This window comes from Anabas testudineus, chromosome 11 (assembly GCF_900324465.2).
Source record: "Anabas testudineus chromosome 11, fAnaTes1.2, whole genome shotgun sequence".
Classification (NCBI taxonomy): domain Eukaryota; kingdom Metazoa; phylum Chordata; class Actinopteri; order Anabantiformes; family Anabantidae; genus Anabas; species Anabas testudineus.
The window spans coordinates 8782410-8807750 of NC_046620.1; the positions used below are offsets into that span (position 1 = coordinate 8782410).

The 25341-nt window shown below is 41.0% G+C and overlaps 4 protein-coding genes and 1 long non-coding RNA gene across 9 annotated transcripts; 3 read left to right on the plus strand and 2 right to left on the minus strand.

Annotated features, from left to right (window-relative positions):
• Positions 1–1606: 1606 nt before the first annotated feature.
• On the plus strand, positions 1607–3244 carry s100a11 (S100 calcium binding protein A11). The gene is made up of 3 exons (XM_026346905.1): positions 1607–1717; positions 1831–1977; positions 2902–3244. Exons 2-3 carry the CDS (start codon positions 1849–1851, stop codon positions 3034–3036), a joined length of 264 nt encoding a protein of 87 aa, XP_026202690.1. The 5' UTR covers positions 1607–1717; positions 1831–1848; the 3' UTR covers positions 3037–3244.
• Positions 3245–4506: 1262 nt separating this feature from the next.
• s100u (S100 calcium binding protein U) lies at positions 4507–11409 on the plus strand. The gene is made up of 3 exons (XM_026348807.1): positions 4507–4650; positions 7155–7285; positions 7594–11409. The coding sequence occupies exons 2-3, from the start codon at positions 7166–7168 to the stop codon at positions 8101–8103; spliced, it is 630 nt and encodes a 209-aa protein (XP_026204592.1). The 5' UTR covers positions 4507–4650; positions 7155–7165; the 3' UTR covers positions 8104–11409.
• Positions 11410–11636: 227 nt separating this feature from the next.
• On the plus strand, positions 11637–14166 carry s100s (S100 calcium binding protein S). Of its 4 annotated transcripts, XM_026349485.2 has the most exons (4): positions 11637–11688; positions 12675–12721; positions 13053–13206; positions 13408–14166. In XM_026349485.2, exons 2-4 carry the CDS (start codon positions 12708–12710, stop codon positions 13594–13596), a joined length of 357 nt encoding a protein of 118 aa, XP_026205270.1. In that variant the 5' UTR covers positions 11637–11688; positions 12675–12707; the 3' UTR covers positions 13597–14166. The 4 variants fall into 4 exon arrangements, with proteins under 4 accessions (XP_026205270.1, XP_026205271.1, XP_026205269.1 ...); XM_026349486.2 differs by lacking the exon at positions 12675–12721 and having other exon boundaries at positions 11644–11688; XM_026349484.2 differs by lacking the exon at positions 11637–11688 and having other exon boundaries at positions 12069–12721.
• On the minus strand, positions 13126–15003 carry LOC113155023. The gene is made up of 3 exons (XR_003298091.1): positions 14873–15003; positions 13374–13536; positions 13126–13200 (listed from the first exon to the last, which is right to left on the minus strand). It is a non-coding gene; the product is annotated as an uncharacterized LOC113155023 (long non-coding RNA).
• A 2988-nt stretch (positions 15004–17991) lies between these two features.
• On the minus strand, positions 17992–24926 carry LOC113155021 (SH2 domain-containing adapter protein E). Of its 2 annotated transcripts, XM_026349482.1 has the most exons (7): positions 24762–24926; positions 23919–24644; positions 22233–22359; positions 20712–20948; positions 20074–20320; positions 19777–19896; positions 17992–19445 (listed from the first exon to the last, which is right to left on the minus strand). In XM_026349482.1, the coding sequence occupies exons 2-7, from the start codon at positions 24426–24428 to the stop codon at positions 19262–19264; spliced, it is 1425 nt and encodes a 474-aa protein (XP_026205267.1). In that variant the 5' UTR covers positions 24429–24644; positions 24762–24926; the 3' UTR covers positions 17992–19261. The 2 variants fall into 2 exon arrangements, with proteins under 2 accessions (XP_026205267.1, XP_026205266.1); XM_026349481.1 differs by having other exon boundaries at positions 23919–24926.
• Positions 24927–25341: the final 415 nt, after the last annotated feature.

Below are 25341 nucleotides of genomic sequence, written 5' to 3' on the forward strand. Positions count from 1 at the left end.
TATCCCCGAGTACACAGAGTGAAGACATGAGGGAGAGATCTATAATAGCCCCCAAGATGTTTCATGTAAATGTAATGGATTTACAGATTTGCTTAAATCAGATTGGGAACCCAGGCAGTATTGTTTTATGTTGTTTCTTATTCTGTTAGCACGTTGATATGCCAAAAAAAATAGAAAGCTGCTGCATTTCACTTTTTGTTTCGAATAAGCTAAGAAAAGGTAAAACACAAACGGTATGATATTTGATCGTGAACGTTTCCCTCTTTAGTTGGATGTGAAGTTAAAGCGACAGAATGTGATTGTTACTGACTGGGGGGGCTTAAAAGTGTTTTATGTGTATTTATTGTCTATACACTACAACGTGAAGAAGAACCACAGGCTACACACTGAATGTGAAAATGAAGTTTCTGTTTCTGTTGATTTTCAGAAATGTAGTTTGCCAGCTGCTGCTTATGTGCCTTCATTACAAATAAATAGGTTGAAAAAAGCTCTGTGATTTAATTTGCCACTGGAACTTTTACTGTTGAATGTCGTATTTTCACACTTAATTTACACTCTGAACCTACAGTTTTCAAGTATGGTCATCAAAATCTGTCTTCTCTGCTCTTTCTCCAGACAAATGTTGTTTTTTTAAGCAAGAAAAGCTCAATTATAACACATAAATCCATTAATGAAACATTTATGAACACTTGGCCAATGTTTGAGAAGGACTTTTGTCTTTGTGGGACAAGGATGTGTGCTAGATTTGGATAATTTCAAATGTTTTTCTTCAAAAGTTATGTCCCCTTTTAGGAAATCAGTGTTCAATAAATTTTACACCATACATCCTGTCTTTATTTAAATCTTCAATGGATTCAGAGTACGTTGTGTTATTGGAGCCATTTTAGCACTGAAACATCTACAATGATACCCACCCCTGTGTGGCTCGCAGCATCTGACTCATTCTCTGGCAGGAAGTGGAAGTGTTGGTATGACAGGCATCTATTGTCACAGCGATGGTGCCAAACTAAAATATTTACATCCAGATTAGACACTTTCAGCAGGAGCTTACACATTCACAGGCACAAACTCACTCCCAGCCCGTCCCTGTGCGTGAACCAGTCGGCACGTCAGGCTGCCAATGACCCGATATGCTGACGAATGAGAATGAAAACAGTGATCGCGAACAAGTTTGTCACTAGGAAGACACAAAGAAAGCTTGTCTTTCTTTAAATTCTACGAATAGGTCAATGGTAGCTTTTCTCTTTTTCTACTTTCAGAAGGGATTCCACACACACGTACTCCAGCTTCACCACACACGTGTTTGTTTTGGATACCATATAATTTCAGTCATGTTTTGTATAAACTAATTATTGCTTAGGCATGCAGGATTCAGCCACTTGATTAGAGTGGGCTGACAAAGATTCCTTGCTCTGCAGCCAGACTCATGTGGGTTTTGTGCTATCATCAGGACAAATTTGTCCTTTGTAGGACACAGTGACTGTTTTTACTGTTTGTGTGTGTGTGTGTGTGTGGCTGGAAATGCTTTATGATGTGTGACCCCTAGAGCGGTGGAAATCAGGCAGAGATAAACGCAGAGTGATGGATAGAGGGGACAGGGGCTGATTTTTCCGCTGATGTGTGCATCAACGAACCAAGATGAGGCATATATATATTTCCAGAGATGTCGGGGTGGAGTGAGAAGGCTCTTGGTACCTGCTGTAACATCCCAAATCAGGTGAGACCACAGCCTCTGTATTTCTTCATCGTTCTGTATTTCATTTCATTCTTGTCTGAATGATGTTTGCAACCGTCTTCAGTGTTTTGTGTCTCTATCCTATTACTTTCCAGTTCTAAGCACAAACCATCATGGAAGCTGCTATCAGCACTCTTGTCAACGGGTTCAAGACATGCGCTGGGAAAGACGGATCCTGCAGCACTCTGAGCAAAGATGAATTCCAAAACCTGGTGACCTCTCAGCTGCCCAACTTTGTCAAGGTAAATGGCAGAAATCCTTCTTCTGTTTTGCCTGCTGACCTTCAGCAAATTTAGGGTTAGCTATAGCGGTATGTTTATATGTTATGTTAATATGCTGTGATGCTTTGGTGTTATTCGAAATGTATTTTGCTGTTCTTGTACTTTGAGTACCTACGTGCATAAAATGCACTATATAAAAAATCTTAGCTTACTTTACATCCTAGGAAACTTCAGATATGTAGACATTAGAGAAACTGTGGTTTGTTATGCAACAGTAAGGTGTTCGAAGCATCTTATGTCACTGGATTGTTATTCAGACAATTTAGTGTGCGTATCACCTTTAGACATGGATTCTGTTTGAAATAACTGTGATATAGGGGACTTGCAATCAGATATGTTCCTATTTATAGACTGATTTATTGCATAGAATCTATTCTCTGAAATCTTCCATTGTGTAGAAAATGGCTAAAATGAATTACCATGAGGTCATCTGGTACAAATGCTCATTTTGGCCGGTTATCAGGTTAAAAGTATTCAGTTTACTGATATTTCATTAGAATGTGATATTTGCATGAAAGAATAACCAATCATCAAAAGATCAACAGTTTATTCGAGATGAGCAAGTTTAGTGTAGGATTGCATCTGTATAAAAGTGGATTAAAAATAATCGTGAATCACTGTGTGATTATATGAAAAATATATTAAGAACAGATTTCACAACGATATTAATGCAACATGTTCTATAATGGTAATTTGGATGATGATACTATAAATAAATAAATGTACACAGATGAATAACATAGATGTTATCATAAGAACCCTCTTCACTTCAGTTGTACTTATTACTACATACATCCATTAGGTGGCAGGACAGTCTTTCACAGTACTTGTTGCAGCTCAGACTGAACTTGCATTGATCAGGGTCTCTTCTGTGATTGCCCACAGAACGCCAGCAATCCTGGGGAGATTGACCGGCTCATGGGCTCACTGGATAAAGACAACGACGGAGAACTGACTTTCTCTGAGTTCTGGGAACTGATTGGCAAACTGGCGTGCAAACAGGGAGGCTTCAGCAGTTAGAGCTCCCTGTCTTCTGTCAAATGTGGCTTTCAGCATATTGTGTAACACCAATCAACTCAATTGAAACTGTTCAGCTGTAACCTCAAAAACACTCAAATTCCTTTATCAGTCCACCAGTGCCAAATGTGTACCTCATTAGTTAACCATTTGTTGAATACAGGGAACTTTGAAATAAAGGCTTTGTTGTCATGAACCTTCAGCCACCAACCTTCTGTCTCCTGTCATTCATTCACCACAATATATGATGTCCAGCCACACACATATGAGGAGGAGTGCATTACAGCTATGATTTACAGTGGCTGTAATCTTATATGTGTTACTGCTGCCACAGCTCCACCATTCAGACCATATCTTGTTCCATAGAAGTTCATAATGCCCGTACAAAGCTGCCTGTCCAAGCGTTAAGCAGCAGTGAGGCAAAAGTATAGTCTGCTTTTCACTGTCTGTCAATGAGGCCTGAGCATACTGTAATGGATATATGAGAGCCAAATACGTCACATTATGTTTGGGAGGACTTATTGTTTTTGCTAAAATTGGGGGTTTGTAGTTTAATTGCATTGTGCTTGTTTTGCTGGTAATTCGTGGTGTCCTTCTTTATTAATGTCTAGACAGAGTTATGTGAGCTCGGCATGCTCCCCAGCTGTTTTACAGCCTTTAGGCCCAAGACAATTTTTGGAAAAGAGAAGAGGTCCTTCTAACTGATTTAGAGAACGCGGCTCTTTCAGCAGATAAGTAAATGTGACCTTTGTATCCAAATTACACTTGCAGAGGTGCCAGTGTGGGAGGAGTGGTGATGGGTAAATGAGTCAGCAGCAGGAAAGTCAGCAGCAAAGCGAGCAGGGTTCCCATCACATGTGGGCTGTGAGGACATGGTCTGTATAGAGAGAGCCCCCTCAGTTAGCAGTCAAGGACTTTCCTAAGTAACCTCAGTATGGAGTCGTGTAACTCACGTCTCTATATAAACTACTGCTGAGATTTAATATGTAGAGGTAATAAAAAATACAAAGACTTTCAAGAATCTGGCACGACTGCTTTAGCTCTTGCGTCACTTTTGCCATCCACACTGGCTTTTCTGTGCCATTTTTACTTAAGATTCATTTACCCTGAAATGTTCATGTTGTGTTTTGTGAAAGCAAATAGAATTATGTTTGTTTGAAAACTTTGTTGGTGCTAAATCTAAGTATATTTTCAGTTTTTAGTCCCTGTAAGACATCAGTGACCAGGAGGATGACAACAAACCTCGTCCAAGCTGCTGCTGTGAAACTGTACAAATCACACAGGACGTGAAACAGCTGGCGCAGGAGCCAAAGACAACTCCAATAAAACTGACAAAAAGTGTTTAGATACACTTTCACTCCCTTTTCCAGCGAATTAGACCCGCTCTCTTCCACATTCCCATTTGAGCCTCTCACTATTCCAGGTACACGCCCTTTGACTTGTCAGGGGGGAAAAGTTTTAAGGAAAGAAAAAAAAAAAAAGCGTAAATCACGGAAGAGGTTCTGCAGCCCAACTAGTTTGGCAAGTTATCTGGACTGAAAGCGGCGTAGAAAGGCGAAGACGAGAACAGAAACTGACATTAGTGTATATTTGAACATCTCTCTTGATATTCAGACGGTGAGTTGACTGCGACTTTCTGGATTCTTTTGTATTTCCCCCTTTTTCTCAGTGCTGCGTTTTGCCACGTTTGATACAACGTTACTCTAAAGCCATCCCATCAAACTTGGCTGCTGTCTAACTGCAGGACGATTTCAATGAAGGCGGTTTCCAAAGGCTTTTAGCCTCACATTGTTTCTTTAAAAGCGTAAATGTTCTCGGTCTGTGGCTATTTCGCCTTTTTAACGTGTACTTTTTCGCTTTTATTGGCCGGATTTAATTGCCATATGTTGCCTCCTTGTCGGAAAGTTATTTGATATTTGGTGTAGATCAGTTGTCAAGATGCCGATCAATTGCAAACTGCCTATCAAAAATTCAAGTCATTTGAAGGGACTAGACGTTTGAGCTGAAATGTAGTTTGTGCAGTCGGGATCCGGGTCACGCGTAAAAGCTCGGTTTTGCGCAAAACATTTTGCGCACTGTCTGATTTTTATTAAGAGCTCCGTAGGAGTGACATGTTGGCTGTCCGAGTTCATTTTTGTGTAGTTGTGCCAACTTCTTTCTGTGCTGTTTTTCCGTATTTAAAATTGCTTGTGGTGGTGATGATGAGTCCTGCAGACGTGATGCTTGTGGACTGTGTTGCGCACAGCATTCAGTTGTCTGTATTTTCAAAACTAGCTGACGAATTAGATGAAAGACAGCCGTCACCTGCTCACCGTAGTTTACAGCCACAACCTAAGTTGTTCCTCTGTTAATATTTTATGGCACACGAGCGGTAGTATTGTCATTACTCTGCGCATATACCGTATCACATTCTCCCATTTGGAAACGCAACACTCCATCTCCTTTGGGCTCTGGAGGGAAACGGGAAACCTCTGGTTGTAGGCCTGTATATTTAATTATTCGTGCAGTTGTTTTTGGCCTTTTAAGACAAATAACTGGGATTAGTTTGTCTTCGGAGTGGGACAAGACGAAGCTCTGACGTGGGACGGGTGAAGCAGGTCGTGAGGTCATTTGTCGAGATTAGGGCACGTGTTGGGACTCTATCCAAGCAGGCAACACCACCTCAAAACAGGTCACTGAGTGAATAATTAATGTGAGAATGACCAGAAACGTCAGTCCAAGAATAGAAGAAATGTGTTTGCTGGGTATTTTTGGCCTGGACGCAGTGCGAGCCGTTGAGGCCCTTATTGTGTAGGCTGCAGAGGGTGTGTCACCAGGGCAGGAAGAAGTCCCCTAAAGTTCCTACTAAATATGTGTTGTGCCTATAATATGACAAGAACTGACAAATAACTGAGTGAGGGATCAGAGTTTTAAATAATGTGTCAGAATAACATGTTTTTGAATCAGTAATCATAACATCACTATTGTTCAACAGCTGCCCTGACAGTCAAAAGATATGCACACTGTGCATGAAACCCTGTGACCGTATTCTGCTTATGTGGCAACAGAATGGGCAATAGTTACAGGTCACCATGCACAATTTGAAAGGCGAGTGAAATTTAAGATTTTAATGACCTCTAAAATGCAGTGTCAGAGCTCTCTGCCTCTCATGGCATAATTAGAGTAACAGGCACGTGTTCTAATCTTAACCATGTACTTGTGGTGCTGTATAGAACTGTGTGGCTAGAGGGTGACTGAGTGTGACACACACTTGTAATTGAGATATTAATTTGCTGTTTACAAGTGACCACTCAGAACAAATCAGCATTTCCGTTGAAACAAGGGGGCAAACTCGCTCAGAGTTGGACTTTAAATTCCTAAGTGATCTCTGGAGAGAGCAATGATTGGAATTCCTGTAAAGATGTATCACCTACTGTTTTACATTTTGAGCAAGGTCTGTAGCTTATCTTTACATCTGTAAACGTATGCTTATGTCAAGTCATGTAACAGTCTAGACTGTTACATATTTGTGCAGTTGTTAGTGTAAATGAGCTAGCTGTTAATATGTAATAAAAGACATTTGGTTGAACATATGTGTGTGTTCAACAGTGAGAAATCAGTAGCTTTAAAAGACGTAAAGGGTAGCAGGGTGCAAGTAAGGGTAAGACACTGGTCAGCAAATGGGAGAAAGAGGGGTACTGAAAGATAGAAGCAGGTACAGGTGGTGAGAGAGAGGAGAGACTAGGTAATCCCTTAGGTAATGTGAAGCTTGGTCCCCTCGGTAGCTTCAGCAGATCAGATGACCTATCAAAGATCAGAACTTCCATTGTGCATCACAGCTTGTCTCTCAGTCAGACTCCCTCTCACCCTCTCCACTTAGCTCACGTCACCATCCCTCGGCTACTGCAGCTCTAGACTCAACACCCGAAACGAAAGGCCTCACAGGGACACGAGGGGATCCTCTGTTTCATTTTCCACTGCATGTGCCTGTCACTTTAGTGTGTTTTGAATCAGATAATCCCGCAATTTCCTCCCCTTTCACAGCACGCAACAGCAGTTTAATCATTCCTGACATGGTCTGCTGTTTGTGCCTGCCTGTCCATCTGTCTCACAACATTGTCTCGTCTTCTTCCCTTGCCCAGAGAGAAGAATCATGGAGGCTGCAATTCAGACCGTGGTGAAGGTCTTCCTGAAGTCGACCAAGGGAAAAGAGAGTCTAGGAAAGAAAGAATTCCAAACCCTCGTCAAGAGCCAGCTAAGCAACATCCTGACGGTTAGGAAAGCTTCACTGTACCTCTCACAGAAAAGCGCACATCGTCATTCAATTTAGCACTAACCAGTCTTAACCTGTGCACTTAACATGAGCACTGTGGCCAAAAGGTGGTGTAGTATATAGTAAATGAAGGGGAACATTAATGCAATATGATAGACTTATCAGTATTATAAAGTAAACAGAGCAACTCACTGGGGCTCATTTACTAATCATGACTGGTGATTTCAGGATTTCACCAGTGAGACTCCAGGTAGAGTTACTCATCATCATGCATGATTCTCTCATTGTTTTGTATCCCTACTACTCAGGATACGGACAGCAAGGATGCGATAAACAACATGGGCCAGGGACTGGATGCTAACCAGGATGGCAAGGTTGGCTTTGAGGAGTACATGAAGCTTGTTGGTTACTTGGCAGTCTCGCTCAGTGAGCAGCGTACACTTGCAGAAGAGGAACCTGCCCAGAATGCTGCATCCGGACAAGTGGCCAAAAGCACTCCTGAAAAAGGGGAGAAGAAGCCAGAGGCAAATGCAGAAGCAAAGGAGGAAGCAAAGTCCGAAGTGAAGGAAGAGGCGAAGGCAGCAGCAACTGCTGAAGTGAAGGTAGACGCGAAACCAGATGGAAAGGTAGAAGTGAAGGCAGTAGCGGAGGCACAGCCTCAGGTAGCAAAGGAGGAGCCGGCAGCACCGGTGGCAGCAGAAGCAGTGGAAGTGGTCGTGAAGGAAGAGAAGAAGGTGGAGAACACAGAAAAAGTGGTGGAAGCCGCAGAGCAGGTGGAGGCAAAAGTGGAGAACAAGACAGAGGAGGCGACCTCATAGGGGACAATCCATTTGTTCACAAAAAAAAAAAAAAAATCACACTATACGTTTACAACACTACACAAAACCAACATTACCATTGCCAAAATAAGTTGGTAAGCCACTGAAGAATTTTTTTTTAATATATTTTGAAACACAAAATATCAGTAAAATGCAAAACACTACAAAGAAGAAGCCCCACTCCTTACATATGAAAAACAGTACATGTACACAGTAGTCGAGTTATTGCCTTGTACTTCTAGTTACCACTATGTTTATATGTACAGCATGTGTCTCCCACTATTTAGCACATTTACCTCATTATGATAATATACTATGACAGCATGCAGACATACACGATTATGTGCATGCTTAATCTCTGTGAATACTTTACTGCAAAGTATAATTTCTCTGCACACATGACCCCCGAGTCATTGTATGTTAACACACCACTGCAGACAAGAGATTTAGTTAAAATCCTGTCCTCTCCACATTTTTGTCTCTATCTGGATCTCGTCTTCCACAGTTGACTCACACCGCCCCACATCGCTTACTGTGCAGACCTCACCTTCGTCATACACATGCTAGACAGCAATGGTTTAAAGGAATAGATTGACATTTTTGGAAATACACTTATTAGCTTTCTTGCCAAAATAATAAATGAGACAGTCGACTTGTATTTGTTTGGGGAAACATCTAGCTGAAGTGTAACAAAACACCTCCACTCAGTAATAATCATGTTATTTCTATGCTGTTTAATCCTGTTCACACTTTAGTTGCTCTACAGATTTAAATGGTTAAACTATAATGTGTTATACTTAGTGCTCATTTGCTAAGTTTAGGTAACTGGTCAGCTGGATACAGGTGTGGGAGTGGTGTCTCTGACTCTTGGCAAGAAAATGAATTAGTGCATTTCAAACTATTCCTGTAATAGTTGCATGAAAATCTGCCAATAACACTACATTTTTACATTCATATCTTTTAACTCAATGCTATGGAGCTGATTTGGCATGACAATAAACACATTGTTTTGCTGAAGCTTTGCATTTCTTCAGCTCATCTTCGTTGTGTACTCAATGACCCGTCACACCCTTTTTTTCTGTTTGCAGTCTACTTTATGGGCTCTGTCTCTTTTTTTCTGTATTGCCTACATATATTGAGTTAATCTGCAGTCTACAATATATTCTATTCACTCAAAGTCAGTCAAGGTTTTAGAACTGGAAGATCAGGTGCTAAATAATTAAGGTTCAAGGATATAATCCACACCAAAGGACCCTTACCGTCAAAAGGGAGATGTAATAGTCCAATGGGAGTGGGCTGGTGAGTGGAAGAGCAGGTCAGAGAGTGTGCAACCTAATCTGAACTAGACCTGGTAGAGAACAACAAGATAACCCACACCAAGAAGTAAAAGAAACACTGGTAACAGGTGTCACTTGGTGGCAGTTTTCACTCAGAATTCTCTTATTGTGTTTTCCGAACAATGGTATTGCAGTGATCAGATTCTGCTTAATGATCCGTAAAGGCAAGAAACACGACCTTTGTTTGGAGACTGTCATTGTTGCTTGTTGTTTTCCACTGGTTTTAGCACCAGTCGCGTGTTTGTTTTTCAAACTAAAAGGCCGCGTTTGACCTGCAACTGGATCCTCGAGTCCTTAGGGAAACTACTGGATTAGGCATTTGACGGGTAACACACCCTCGGACACCAACACTTACATCAAAGTAATCCCAGGCTCCAGTGATCCTGCCCATTAGATGAAGTGGTAGTGTCAGAAGGATTGTTGTCAGAGTTATTTTAAGAAGAACGAATACTGAGCCATCAATATGAATCGATGTGGTGTAGTCTTTTACAATAATAATATGTTGCATTCTATCAGAAGCTTATTGCTAAATATTACCATTGTATTAACACTTATTATGGTCATTATTTAAGTTATACATGGCCTCTTTATGTTTAACTTCTTAACCTAATTCCTTCTTGTTTGGACCACTATGGAGATCACTTGAAAATGTAGTTCTTGACATATGCAATTTGTTAATTACAATTTAATGATTTGTAAATCGTCTTATCATCAATAATGCAGCCATGAGAAAAAGGCTCATGTTGCAGGCCTGCTATATTACCTTTACCTGGCCAGTCGTAGTGCTTTAGGCGCACACATTTTGGGCATACTACCAACAGCACTTCAAACTGCTTGGCAGCAAAATAGGCAAGACAAATAAACCTGTATCATGTGATGAACCTGCCTCACTGCAACACTCCCAGTGTAAATACTCATTTACACTCACTCTGCTCGGCCTTTTTACTACAACTTTCCTGCATGAGGTATCACTAACAAACATACTGGACATGTTGAGCTATTTAGACTTTATCATTATTTCTTTTTATTCAAACCTATATACATTTTTTATATTAAAATATTTTCTAATCATGGTACTTTTGGTGAATAATGGAAACATATCACTCTCTTGCGTCATCTACAACCAGCTTGCCATTAAACACATGCATTGCCTCAGACGTGTGTGTTGTATCTCCGGCATTAAAATGCTGTGCAGTTTTTGTCACTAATTCATTTAAAAATTCATAGTTTTTCTGTTCTCTACCATTCATCATAAGCAAAATCATAACAAAAGGAAACTGGAACTAGTAAAATGAACTTAACAGATATGTTAAAATTACTTGACTTCAAACCGATTCCTGGTTTAAGAATGATTAGACTCACTTTAGTCATCATCTGGAAAACCTTTTACCTGAGTTAATGTTTTATCTGAACCTGTCTGGAATAGTAATTGGACAGCGTAAATTATGAGAACTAGATTATGTTTCAAAGACATTAACTGAATGAACTGGCACTTTTGTTACTGTCCTGTTCAATAAACCACACCCAATCTTAACTCTGTGTAGATTAAAGACAAGCTGGAACCAAACACAGGAGATTTGCAGCAGGGAGTGTTTGCAGACAGATTTCCATTGCCACACAATCGGTTTCATTCATCCTGAGATACAGTAGAGAGAGATAAAAGCCTGTGTTAAGCATCTTACCAGTGAATGTAAGAAGCGTACATTCATGTGTATGAATGTGTTTTTACCACTCATTGGGTCAAACCGCTCTTATGATTATGGGATCATTGCCATACTTTTATCATTCTGTGTTTATTTCCTGCCGAGTGCTAATGGGTGTGAACATTTGGACTCATTTCAGTCCACAGTCATGTCTCGCAAACCACACTATGCTAGTATTCGGACGTCACATGTAACGTTGTATCATTTTTGCTTATTCTATGTAATTTGTCTAATGGCTAATATTTAATAAAACTGTGATAGTAATATGTTTTTACGTGTGGTCTGCTATGTGCATGCGTACTGTGTGTGTGTGTGTGTGTGTGTGTGTGATGGCAAGAGGATGGGAGAGAAAGCACCTGCAAAGTGAGCGAGGGGGAGGATAGAGAAACAGAAGCTGAGTGTAAGTGGGTAGAGGAGTTTAGGGGAGGAGGGAGAGGGGCAGGTGATATTTAAGCCACTGGCAAACTCTCTCCTCATCCATCTCTACTTTGGCTCTGTCCCCTGCACCTCTTCGAAGACAAAGGAGGCCCTCCATCAGCAGTCAGGTAAGACAGACAGCTTGGAGGGATTAGTTCAGTGTACTTTCTCCCCAGCATCTGATAAAGGTTACCTCATAAAATTGAGTATTTTATTAACTGTGCAACTTTAGCAAGTAGTGGTTTAATGAAAAATGCTGAGGGCGTTAAGGCAACAGAGTAATAGGCACTCATTAGAGGACGTGGAAAACAAAACTGTGTTAGTCATTTGAAGAGTATTCAACTTGAAAAGCTACTGTTTGCTTTTTGTTCATGTGTGAGCTTTAAAAAAAAGCATAACAGGAAGTGTATACATTTAAATTTACACATTTAAATGTATCTGTGAACTTAACTTTTTAAACCAAAATGTTATTAGTAAAACATTTTCGATGTCAGTATTGTCCATCATTGAGACCTAACGCGCATATACATTATTACTGAAAGCTTCTTCATCTCCATGGTTTCCTATTGTATTGTGACAGTCAGTGAGACAGATGACCCCTATAGATTTTCCAGTTAGCCAGCTTTGGTGTCCACTCGCCTCCTCTTTTGTCTCCGCTGCCTCCAACTCTGACCTCTCTGGTCCAGTGCTCTGCAGCATGATGAGAAGGAAGCAATAACCGGTGACTGACATCAGCATCACTGTCTCCTTCCGTGATAGCCGGTGATAAATAAATCATGCAGGGATTGATTAAGTCTGTCTGTATTTTGTGTGTTTATTTATGTGTAGGTAGGTGTCTTAGACTTAAAAGCTTAAAAGATGAATGTGACTCAGTGAGAGTGGAAGCGAATGAGTGCCCTCATGTGCACAAGTTAATGTATTTGCTGGCAAGTGAGTTTACGCAGACCCTTGTTTTTCGAAAGTAACTCTGAGATATGTTTTGTGTTTAACTTGTGGTCAACATTAATACATGGTCAATATTTTAAATAATGAAGCCGATCGACAGACACTGAACATGTTTCATAGAGAATTCTGCATCGTTGACAGTGACTTGTCTGTGTCTGTGTGTGCACAGTCTCCCCACGAGTCCAGCACAAGAAGCTCCAAGATGCCGGACACAATGTGTGTAAGAGTGTTTGAAAAGCTTTTCCAAAGCTATCCTCCATCTTTCCATCCAAACCTCTGACATGTAAAACCAAGCAAGGTTACACACACACACATACAGTGACCAGACTACTTTTATTAGGGTCAGCCTCTGCACTAGAAACACAGCAGTATTTGGCCTCTTATCTAAAAAGGAGAAGACCTCTTTGCTTTGGTTTTCTGCCTGTCCAACTATCACTTTGTCTTGGAGGTGGCTTCTCCCCAGATTGCTATGTGGTCGCACATGCAGCTGGGGCTGGAGCGGGCATTTTGTGCTAGACCCTGACCTTTGGTCCTGATTCCCTTATAGCATGTCCAAGGAGCCCAGTTCCAACCTGGAGAGTGCCATGCAGATGCTCATAAAGACCTTCCACAAGTACTCTGGCAAGGAGGGCGACAAGTACACGCTGAGCAGGGGCGAACTAAAGGAGCTGCTAGTAGAGGAGCTGGGGAGTTACCTAGGGGTAAGAGAGTGTGTCAAGAGGCAAATATGTGGTTGCACACTTACATACTAATGCTGTTTGGAAATATGCGACACACAAGTGAAGGTATGCGACAAACAAGCTGCAACAAGCCTGTGCAGTGATACACTGTGTGCCCACGCAAACATAAAAGAGAACACATTCTTAACTCTGTCTCTCGCTCTCCATGTTCCCCGCTTAAAGAACTCCAAAGACAATGAAGCTGTTGAGAAGGTGATGAACGACCTGGACGCCAACAACGACGGGGAGGTGGACTTCACCGAGTTCATCATTCTGATGGGCGCCCTCACAGTTGCCTGCAATGACTTCTTCCTGGAGTACAAAACAGATGACAAACCAGGCGAAGGAAGCAAAGGCGAGAAGAAAAATTGAACCAGTGCAATCAGAGAGGAAGAGAGAGGCAAAGGGGAGTGGGAGGGAGAGGTGGAAAGAGGGAGAAGAGAGCTGTAAATCAGGAGAGATAAAGGACAGGGTTTTAGTCTTATGCAATTTGTAAACACTACAAACTATACATGAGGGAAGTGAGCCAGCTTGTAGTTTGTGGGTTCACAGAACATCGAGCATTCAGCAAGAGTAGTGTTTCCCTCTGCAACTGTTTTTCATACCACAGCATATCTGGAACAGTGAGTGACTTTACATACAAAACAGGACACAATGCAACTTCTTTCACCTAAAAAACACTTTTGACAGTTTCTTGTATGTACTGAGGAAGGCACTGGAGAGAAGGAAAGTCAGATTTTTGCAGAAGGCATACCAGGGAGGTAGAGCATTTCTTGCACATGAATAATTTGTGAACATATATTAAGTTACAGATTATCATATTATATGTAAGTATGTACTCAGTGTTGAACGATAGAATATGTTTTATCCCCTTTCTTGCGCCTATTTTGTAATCTTTTTTTTTTTTTTGGTAATAACCAATGCATTCTTCAAAATATTAAACAAGGCATTTAACCAACTGTTAATTGTGGCGTGTTTGGTTTCACATACTCAGAAATCTGTCATGCTGTATTCATCAACATGTCAGGCATGAATCGCTGCACCTGGAAATCAAGTTGAATGGCTCAGAGAGAAACAATGTCAGCAAACAGTGAGTGTGTGTTGCAGTGTGAGTGTCCGTGTATGTGTGTGTATTGGGGATTCCCACAGAGTAGACTGCTCCAGCGCACACATCCTGCCAACAATATCCTGCAAGTCTTGTTCCACTAGATATAAGCTGACCCAGATGTTTGACTTGGATCTGCATGGAAAACTTCTTCAAATGAGAGAGGCAGAGGGGAGGAGAGAAAGAAAGAAAGAAAGAAAGAAAGGAAGAGACAGAGAGCGAGGGCGCAAGGGAAGATAGAGTGTTTGTGACTTGTCAGTGAAGTATGTAGCTTGGAAAGTGGTGGTATAATCACAGAGGAATGTTCAAGTTGCTGTGACTGTTCGCACACTTAGCTGTCCCTCAGTGTCTCGCTCGCTAACTCGCACACACAGATCAGTAAATCAACACGTCTTCTTCCACCTCATTGGCTTTTACAGCTGCTCGTCATTTTAAAAATATGATCAGCAGCCTGGAGAGAAATGCTATTCCTTCAAACAGAGGGATTCCAGCACTTCTGAGTATAACTGAACATAGATTAGTCAGACGACCCTTTCTTCTTACCTTGAGAAATATTATGAAACTGATTCCAGGTCAGTTGGTGTCTATGGGCGGAGTTCATCCTATCTGCTCTCATTCCTCAAGGCGATGTGTTCCCTAAAGACGTCCTCTGGTTGGGTGGTTTGAATATTTGAGCTTGATGTTCACAGCCTCTACGTAGGTAAACAGTTCACAATGAAGCAGTACGTGACTGTTGACCCTGCTGAAGCCTGAAGGCAAACTAACAACCTGTAATTAGTGTGTGTTAACAGCCGCTGTTACCTGCTCCAAAGGGCAGGAAATAAACTGTTTTCATACACAACAAAAGAGTGGACAAAATAACAGAAACACTTCTTGAATACAGACATGTAAGGTCAAATGCCAGTTAGTGGTGTGATGTCATGTATACAATGACAAATGCTGCTATTCCACGAGCATGTCTGCCTTCAGTTTACCACATTTAGCCAAGGCAAGCTAAAAATCAACAATAATCCATTTTATTCTAACAAGCAAGTGTTTAATTATTTAAACACACAATGAAAATGTATTAGCTAAAGACATTTCAAGCATTCTTACATAACTTTTTCTTTTAATATGTGGCTTATGTTTTATATAGTATGATTTTTATTACAGAAATCAACACGGTGTGCAAAAAAACTACAAAGAAATTACATCATATGTTTAAAAAAACAACCTAATATCTGTCACACATGTCAAACATACATCATCATTGCTCACGTATTTTAAGTTTTATGTGGAATCTTAATTTGGACTAATAACTACAACTGTTAAATAATGCATGAAAACGTCAATTTCACTCTGAAATTGCAGTGAAATAGAAATAAAATATATAATATCATCGGTATAATAGCATCAGTAGGACAACACAAGTACAATTATTATCAATGTATACATAGGAAGATTACAAGCAGTACTGGTTGACTTGCAATTCAAATATCAGCTGTTTGGTAAAAGAAATTATGTGATTTCAAATGTAATGTGTGTTATCTTGTGCATATTTTGGTGCTTGTTAAATACAGTGAAATTCTAATGTGAGTCTGTCTGTATGTGGTAAAAGAGAGCGGGTAGATGTTTGATCGATGAATTAATGTAATTGAGGTGTATTAGTTAATGAACCGGGGTGAGGCAGATATCCTCCATAAGTTATTGCTCAAGAGCTGTTAATTAATTCTCAGTCACATATTCATTTCACACAGGCACAAGCAATGGCTCAAACAGTATCTAAAGCCATGCCTGACCTTACCAGGTGAGCTGATTGAAGCTAAAAGGTCCCTGCTGATGCATCACACATGGCAGGTGCTGCCTGTGTGAGGAACGGAGATGAGCAACACAAAGCCAGGCCATGTCACTGGCAATGAGCCTGAAGCATCTGATAAGGACGGCAGAACACTTCGGTTACCAACAGAGCAGGTCAAGCGACACCCAGATGTCAATCTGCCACGTCCATCAGAGAGAGTCAGGCATTGATCATGCCAAGCTGTCGTGCAAGCCAGAGGGGGAGCCGCGATTCCGTGACAGTAGGATGCTGCGCATGTGAGAACAAAATGAAATTATTCATTCAAGTATACAGTAGCATAGATGGTTCCAGGTCTGTATCTTCTGATGACTGATTCCTTTCAAGGTGTAGCTTGCTTGTCCTCTCTTAGGTAGAATTTGAGAAGACCTGCTTTCCTCAGGTTCATGAAATCCATCTTGATAGAGGGCCACTGGGACACCTTATGACTGTAACACACTCCCAAGAGGAGTCAGAAGACATATGAATTACAAGGCTCTGGCACCACCAAGTCATGAAGAACATGCTTTAATGATGGAAGTAAAGTGATTCAGGTAGGTAGTGTACTCCAACCCAATTCTGAAATAATATTGTTTATGATTTGAGTTTTTCATTTATAATGTTCAGAATTTTATGTGGGGAAATTAATTATTTACTTCAGTCAAACAGAACATTGTTTTGCAGAAAGACTATTTTTAATACATATATGTCGGTTTTTATTAAGGAAGAAAAGTTTTCAGTCAACTGATTTAAAATGCCCCAGCATGAAACACAACCAGCCTTCATAAATTAAAGCACAAACTCTTGGATCCAAATAGAAACAAACGGTGATAGCGTCTTCCCAGAGAGTTGGCGGTGGCAGACAGATATCAGCCTCGGATAACACCAACAGAGTGAGGAAGGTAAAGGAGATGGGCGAACGATAGGTAAGAAAAGGAGAGAGGGGTGGTGTCAGTTGCTCTTTTTTCCTTGACATTAAGTGTCTTTGACATGGGTGTATTGATACTACTCTTACTCTCTGTCTGTTTTTAGTGCTGCATTTAGCTCAGATCTACACACAGCACGAGCTGGGGTGCTCACTGCTGGTACGTAAACTGTTTGTCCTCAACATGATCCTCTGCTAAACCTAATCTGCCCGCTAGACCTTTCCCCCAACCTTTTCACTTTAACCCGACATTATAGCCTACCCCTCTTTAGCAAAAACGCTGTGCTAAACTTCCAGACAAATTACCAAACCACTGAAACCACTATCAAGCTCCCGCAGTTAAAAGATTCATTGTGCTCAAAAATGCCCTCATTCAGTCATTCCAGCATCTGTGAGGAGGCCGGCTCCTTAGGGATGATGGGATGGATTGATGCTTTGATCGTTCCCTTCCAGAGAACACATCATTGACACAAACACCCATGCATTTTGTTGTTTATGTTGTTGATTTATTGAGATCAGAGAGAAGCTCACAAGGGATCTCCAGAGATTTGACACCTTTTTATTATAATCTGATTCACAAAGTTTGAACAACCAGTCTCCGCATATCAAAGGACAATAGTGAAAAATGTATAGCAGGTGTGTCTCCTCAGATTACTTCTGCTTGAAAGCTCTGCCAAAAACTACAAACTGACTTCCCTTAAATCTTTAAAGAGACATGGAGTTGGCAGATGTCCATAAACATATACAGTGGCAAGAAAAAGTATGTGAACCTTTTTGTAATTTCATGTTTTTTTGCATAAATTTGTCATAGAATGTGATCTGATCTTCATCAAGTCAAGAGTATTAACAAATATAATGTGCCTAAAGAAGAAAAAACTAATCTGATCTATTATTTCAGGCACATCATATTTGTTAATACTCTTGTCTTAGATTAATATCAGATCATGTTTTATGACAAATAAATGCAGAAAATCAAAACCAAATTCTGAAAGGTTAACATACATTTTCTTGCCACTGTATAATAAAATTTAACATTAGTTGTGACATATTTTATTGTTGAGGGCTAACATCGGGTTGTGTTGCAGATGAAAGTCACTCAAATAATTTCCAGCATATCACTAAATTATAAGAGCATGTACAATGTCAAATGTCTGCATTACATTTAGAACATTCAAAGAAGAAGAAGACGTCTGGCATTACAATAACCATGTATTAATTAGCTGCTCTAGCACTAGGAGACAGTACACATTTTTCCAAAATTTTGACCAGACATGCATTTCTTAGAGCTGACTCCTCTTTTATTCCCCTATTTGTCATGCACTCTTCCAATTATACTTTAGCTGTAATGAAACCAACTTTTTTCAAAACTCCTTAAAACAAATGATATACTTGGGTTGTTTTACCGGCATGGTGAAGATGAATGTAACTATTGTTACTTCTTCAAGCACATCGTATCAGGGTGAATCACTCACTCTGCACTTCACAGTGCAAATAAAGCAGTGGAAAGAACTCCCTCATTCACAGTAAAACTGAGCAAACCCTCCGGGAACAGTGGTTATAGAAAACTAAAAGTGTAAAAGCATAAATTAAAAATCAGCTGCAAGCATAAATATAACATAAAGGGCCTTTAATCATCTCGATAAGTGGAATGATATGCTTATGTGCACGGATTTTATCAACTATAAACTGTAGAAACAAGAAAATCCTTTGTGCTGACATGTTGGTGCGATGTACTAGCACATCCACCAGAGGGGGAAAGAGAACCACAAGCTAAAAACTTCTGTTTCCAGTTTATATGGTAACAATGGCAAAAATAGCATGTGTTCTTTCATAGAGCCACATTGGATCATTAAAACATCACATTTCTGCTGGAGCCCTGTCCAAATCCTACTCCAAGTCACATTTAATCAATAAAAGTGCCTCGTCATATCTGCTGAGCTTCTACCTTTTTCACAAAACAGCAGCCTGGATGACAGAAGCATTTTTCAGGCAAGAGTGAGCCACATAATGGAAAGACGGGTCATACTGATTAGTAAGAAGAAAGTGAAACCTGCAGAGCAAGGACATGGCTGTAAAAGTACACATTGAGCTTCTCTGACTACAATTGAGGTTATGTCTTATTTCTGGAAACATGCTGTCCATTTAGACCCAGAGGTTTGTTTGTCTTGTATACCTAGGCTGGGCTGGGATGAAGTCAGTGGACACGAGGCACTGGGTGTAGCAGGGTCATGTGCTCAGCGCCATTGAAAGGCAGTCGCTGAGTGCAGTAGTGGTGCACCACCTCTGGGATGCTGGGGAACACACAGCTACTCTGGTCCAGGGTGTAGCCATTTTCTTTGGTCTGGGCAACAATAATATGAACACAGCCTTGGCTTGTCCTAAGTCACACAAAGGACATCAACAAAGAAACAGGAATGAACCAAGAACTTTAGAAATTCATTATTATTATTGACATTTTAAAACCATACAATTGGCATTATTTACTTTTTCTATATTGTTAATAAATCATATTAAAACAATTAAAGCTAATTATAGCTTTACATTTACGTTTTGTACCTTAGATGGTTTGGTCAATTAAAGTAATTAGTTAATAAATTAAAAGTCAATTACAACATAAACCAAAGTAGAGTGTGTGTCCAATAATACTATGAGTTAAATAACTCATTACAGCACTTAGACACCACTAGTGCACTTTCAGCTTACACTCACTTGAGGGCAATGGAGTACTTGCTGTTGTCCGACTCACTGTTCCTAACCAGGAAGCTCGCCTCTTTGCAGGACTGCAGCTGAAATTCTGCCTCCTGACGAGTCACACAACCATGGTACCAGCTGAGACAGAGGGTGGGAGTGAGGGGCGAGGGGGTTATTGCAACGATCTTAAACAAATCAACACATATTCTGATATATTTTTTCACATTTTAATTTAATGTCTTCTTCTCCTTCTGTCAGAAATTAATTTTGGGATATTGGTGATTAAATAAAAATTCACCACAGTAGTTCTGGTACCTCTGTTTTTCCAGGGGCAGGGAGGGGTCGACGCAGCAGGTCTCGTTGTCAGGGCTGTTTCCTGAGGAAGTGTTGGAGGAAGGTGACAGAGTTGGAGGAGAGGATCGCAGGATCTTCTGGGTCCAGCTTTTCTGTCTCAGATGCTGATGCTGTGACACTGGCTGGGTTGGTGGGTGCTGTGGCTGCCTGGTGAGAGTAGGGTGAGGTGTCTCATCTTTGACTGGGCGTTCAGGACCGTCAAACTGTGCTGAGGGGAGACAGGTGATGAGAGAAGATATGAATTTATGCAAAGAAACAACCCGACTCGCTGTCCATGTCTGAACTGGATCCCGAAGCCTCCAGTAAATATAAAATAAAAAGAAAGCGCTTTGATGTTTCATGCGAGATGGTATTCAGTATGCTGTCGGTCTATGTAGCATATAAAATATAAATGTGAGAGCAGGCCTGACTTGTTTTTAAACAAACATTTTTTCATATTGATCTAAGGCAGAGAAGAGCCAGGGCTGGTGCTGCGTTACATAAATGTTACTGGTTAGCAGCTCAGCAAACAACAGTAACCTGTGTACTGTGACCCAGAATAGGTGTCAGGTATTATTGTGTCTAACTGGCTGCACTGTTAAAAGCGCAGTCTGCTGTACCTGACAAAGTTTTGACAATGTGCTCCTTCTTCCATTCCCAGGGCAGCTCATACTCAGTGGAGGGACGCGTGTCCAGCTCTGGTCGTGTGACCGCCCCCTTGTCACCGTCATCACTTCCCTCATATGGGATGTCATAGATCTGCAGGAGTGCAGGCTGACCTTCCTCTACGGATCCATCACTCCCCTCCATCAGCACACACACCTTCAGCAGGTCCTTAGATCCCCTATGTCTGATCTCTTGCAGGTACAAAACACAAGATTACAGGTTAAGATGTCTGTAATGTAGCTGGATGTCATCACAAACAGCAGCTGTGGGGCGCACTACAGCTGCAAATGGCAAGAACAGTGCAGAGAATGAATGAACATACACGGCAGCTGTCTGTGAACATCTCACCAGAACTGGCTGCATATGATAAAAGAAACCACCTTTAAACATAGATCACATGAGGAAACCAATGGAAAAGCAATTAGGATTCTCAGCTTCAGTTATTTTTTAGATATACACTTCCACATTAGACGTTTATTTTTTATACTATACTTCACTTCTTTTATCTGTTTGCCTAGTTCACCTCTTACATTGTGTTATTCAACTGTGTAACAATCATTGTCTGTTTAATTTTTAACCTTTTCTCCTGTTTTCATATGTGAAAAACTAGTATTTTTAAACAGAAATGAGTTTGTCACGCATTAATCACGCTGTGAATATCAATTGCAACCAGCAGTCAGGATTAGTTTATTTACTTTACGGACTGTGAACTAAAACTATGTAATTAACTGACTTGTTAGTTGCATTAAAATATAGGTTTTTGTTCTGATATCAGCTGCTGTAGCATGTTAAAAACAACACACGCCACAATCTTGTAGCCCTATTCCTTTAATCATCACAATAGCTCCTGCTTACTTTATCAACATCATTTAAGTCTCATAAATTGACTCAGACACAGCATCATATCCTCTGTAGTCTTCTGTAAGGCGGCCTGGAAGTAGCAGAGACACTGACTTGAATTAAACTCTATTAGGGAGCACTACAATAAAACATGTTCACGTTCACAGGAGGCTATTGTACGACCCTTCTAGTTAAAACAATGGATTGATGGAATGAAAGGTCAGGAGACCATGTGATTGGACAACGGACACCAGTCATCCTGGATGTTGGGAAATTTGATAAATGGTCAGACAGCTCCATATAGGGCTCTACACAGACCTGCGTCCTAGGAGAGGGGGGCCAGCTTCCTTTTTAGAGAATAGTATCAGGAAACAGAGACAGGAAAGAGGAAGCGGAGGCAGGAAACTGCACCCATTGTCTGAAACACAGCACAGTTGCTGTGGCAACCCCATGGGGTACGTGGAGCACTAGGGGAGCGAGTTCACGTTCTCACTGCTGGGCCTGGAGAGGCTGAAATGGGATTTCTGTCATTCAGGCACGGGATATGTGTCAAAAGCAGCTGTGCAGATTCAGCAATCAGTGACTAAATGAAATGCCACAATGCTCAGCTGACAGTTACAAGAAAGATTTGTTACCGGTAATCATCTGCTGGGCATCGTAAGGCTCCATATAACCATCGTTTTCTCCCACCCTCTCTGCTTCCCTTTGCTCTCTGGTCTTCTGAGCATCGAAGGGATCTGCGTAGTCCTCAAGAATCATCACCTGCAAAAATATGTATAAAAGATGTAATGAAATAACGACAAGATGATTGTAACATGATCCGTTTCTATATAATTAATAATGTAGAGTCCCCAGAAATATTGAGATTATCCTCTACAGCAAAGAAACACGTCAGATCTTAACACCACTCTGTAAATAGCTATGTTTTTCATTATTTATTGAATTAACTGTGGTTTCAGATCAAGTTAATGTATTTGGAACAAGGTGGTGTCAACAAAGAGGTACAGCAGCCGTAGAACAGACAAAAACAACGGTAACACTAATGTCAATAAACTACAAGATAGGCTTCAGCTATTTGGAAGAATGCGTGGCACCCCTGGTTGTAAAGCCGGTTGTCTTCACATTTATATCTCTGTGTTAACAAAGTCTTTCAAGCCCGTCTTGCCTGACTGTACAGTCAGGCGGATGCTTCACAGGCTGGTAGTGTTCTTAAAGTGTGTCATTTAGAGAGACTGCCTTGGCTTTACCTTGGAAATAACTGAATATGCTTTATTATCTGGGAAACTCAAAGTTAGACATAGGATAACACGCATTAACTAGAACAGGACGAATCAAATTTAGGGGCTGTTGCAAATTTGAGATAAAAATTTGAGATTTGTTCACTTTCTGAAACAAAGAGCTCTTCTTCTCTTTTATCTCTTTTCTCACCATCACTAGACTCTCATCCTAGACTCCTCTATCTGTGGCCTTTTTTTTTTCAAAGCCAAGCTGGAGGGGACTTGGGTTTGCGCCTAAGTGTCAGATAACGCAATTCTTTTTACAACATGATAGCCTTCACCTGGGGGGGGGCTGAATATAGTGAAAAAAGGAGGATGAGGCAGACAGAGGGGGGTAGTAGAAGGAGGACTACTGAGGCAGATTGCATAGAGAGGAGGAAGGTGAATTCCTCATGTCTGACCACAGCTTTGTATTCGAGGCTGAGAAGGTGAGGGTGAGGGGTGGAGAGGAAATGAAAGAGAGATAGAAAGGCAGACTGGCAGGAGTGGACACAATGGGTGTAGCTGGGACAAAGGGGAGGGAGAAACAGAAACAATAATATCAATTTTCAGAGCTTGGACAGGATCCTGGCTACTTCATTGTCACTAGGACTCATGACACCACATATTATTTTTGCTGCAGTAGAGTTTGTTTGATTACTGCTCAAATGAGTGAAAGGTGCCACTGATGAAATATTTATTTGTTTACATCTTTTAATTAAATAAAAATAGTAATACTACACTGTAGAAATACATAAGTAAAGGTAATTGAGTATTAGAGCAACAAAATGTACTTAAAGTAAAACAAAAAAATCTCTTGGAAGAAGAATGGTCATATGATATACACAGTTTTAAAAGATAAATTTCACTAAAGTGTAGACATGCTGATTTTTTAACTTCAAAGCTTGAGTGAATTTACTTCGATCACTCTCCATGAACTGAGCACTGTTCAGCTCAACAGATGGAAAGAAATGAAAATGTAAAGAAATACCATCTCTAAACCTTTAGAGTAAGCCTCAGCCTTAGAATAAACTACTACAACTAAACTATAAGACCGTCACTCACAGTTTCAGTCTTGCTCGGGGCTGGTTTCTCTGGTTCGGGTACCACTTGGTTGCTGATGGTACCGCTGTTGAAGTTCGGGCTTTTGTCCTGTTTGTCCACTCGGATCAGTCGGCTGATGTAGGCACTGGATGATGGAGAACTCTTCAGGGGTCTGGGCTGCTCCTCGAACACCGGCTCCGCTTTGGAGTTCTTGCGACTCTTCCCCGGCAGAAGCGTGTCCCAAACTTTTCCATCCTTCGAGGAGCTGACTCCGTTTCTGCTCAGCTCTATGGCGGAGTTCTTTCGGTTTCTTCCAGACAGGAGGGACCCAACTCCTCCACCTACTCCACCTGTGCTGTCAGCTGACGAACCTTTGCGGTGGCCCGTTTTGGGGCCGGTGGTTTTGGTACCAATGCTGGCCACAAGCCCAGCTTTACTGCCTCTTGGTTGCGAGCCTGACTCTGACACTGAGCGGATCCTGTCGGCACCATTCTTCAGGTTGATGGGAAACTCCTTGAACCACTTTGCCATTGTAGCTGTGATGGAAACCAGTGAAGCTCTCTGACTGTGCCGACACCTTTCAGCGCCATACACCGGGGCCCCAGAGACGCACCTTTAGAAATCACAGCCTTTCCAACAAAAGACTTCCGCTGCTTTATTCCAGGACAGAGCCCGTGGAGAGGACAGGATCTCCAGACTTCAGTTTAAAGCATGTCATAAATGCTTTCAGAAGTCAACTGATCTATTCTTTAAGAATAGCAAACAAACAAAGTGCGTAAATAAAACACTTAAAGCCTTCATACCTATTTGGAAAAGGAAAACAATAAACATCCCAGCTTTATCCCATTTGTCATTTTCTTACACCTGGTTAGTCTTCTGCTCAAGGGGAAAAGTTTATTCCCTTTGGATGAAGAGATGCCTTTGGAGTGGGAAGACCCGAAAGAAGGCAAAGTTTTTCTTGCTTCTAATTTGTGGTCCCATTCCCAGAGCGGCTTATCTGGTCTTTAATAATCTTCCACGGTCGCAATGAGGCTCCTGACTGCGCCTGGAGTTAAAAGAGGAGGGGGTATCTGAAGTTGAGAGGGGGTGGCAGGACACCGGGTGGGCGGAGATACGGGTTTAATTGTAGACACTATGTCGGAATAAACATTTTTAGTTCAGCATTTTAATTATAACAGACACATGGCCCAGGTAACCCATCTGTTGGCTACTTAATCCTGTAGGGTAATGTAAGCTAAACACATTACATAAAATACAATATAAACATCCAAATGACTACTAGTATTTTAATAACATAGATTTTAGTAACATCAACCGCTTAGAAGCTGCCACAGATTTCTCCACACCGTATCCTCCCTCAATCCATGCGAGTGTTTTCTTTTTCAGACAACAAATAAAATGGAAGTTGACACTTGTATTATATGTTTGATGGTATCTATCATTT

Coding starts and splice junctions, on each gene's coding strand:
- s100s (XM_026349484.2), top strand. CDS start 12,570: ATGGTCAATATTTTAAATAATGAAGCCGATCGACAGACACTGAACATG. Junction 12,722..13,052: donor TCCAAGATGCCGGACACAAT/GTGTGTAAGAGT, acceptor ATTCCCTTATAG/CATGTCCAAGGAGCCCAGTT. Junction 13,207..13,407: donor AGCTGGGGAGTTACCTAGGG/GTAAGAGAGTGT, acceptor CCCCGCTTAAAG/AACTCCAAAGACAATGAAGC.
- s100u (XM_026348807.1), top strand. CDS start 7,166: ATGGAGGCTGCAATTCAGACCGTGGTGAAGGTCTTCCTGAAGTCGACC. Junction 7,286..7,593: donor AGCTAAGCAACATCCTGACG/GTTAGGAAAGCT, acceptor CCTACTACTCAG/GATACGGACAGCAAGGATGC.
- LOC113155021 (XM_026349482.1), bottom strand. CDS start 24,428: ATGGCAAAGTGGTTCAAGGAGTTTCCCATCAACCTGAAGAATGGTGCC. Junction 20,321..20,711: donor CATTGTCAAAACTTTGTCAG/GTACAGCAGACT, acceptor GTCTCCCCTCAG/CACAGTTTGACGGTCCTGAA. Junction 19,897..20,073: donor CTGCCCCTGGAAAAACAGAG/GTACCAGAACTA, acceptor CCTCTGTCTCAG/CTGGTACCATGGTTGTGTGA.
- s100a11 (XM_026346905.1), top strand. CDS start 1,849: ATGGAAGCTGCTATCAGCACTCTTGTCAACGGGTTCAAGACATGCGCT. Junction 1,978..2,901: donor AGCTGCCCAACTTTGTCAAG/GTAAATGGCAGA, acceptor GATTGCCCACAG/AACGCCAGCAATCCTGGGGA.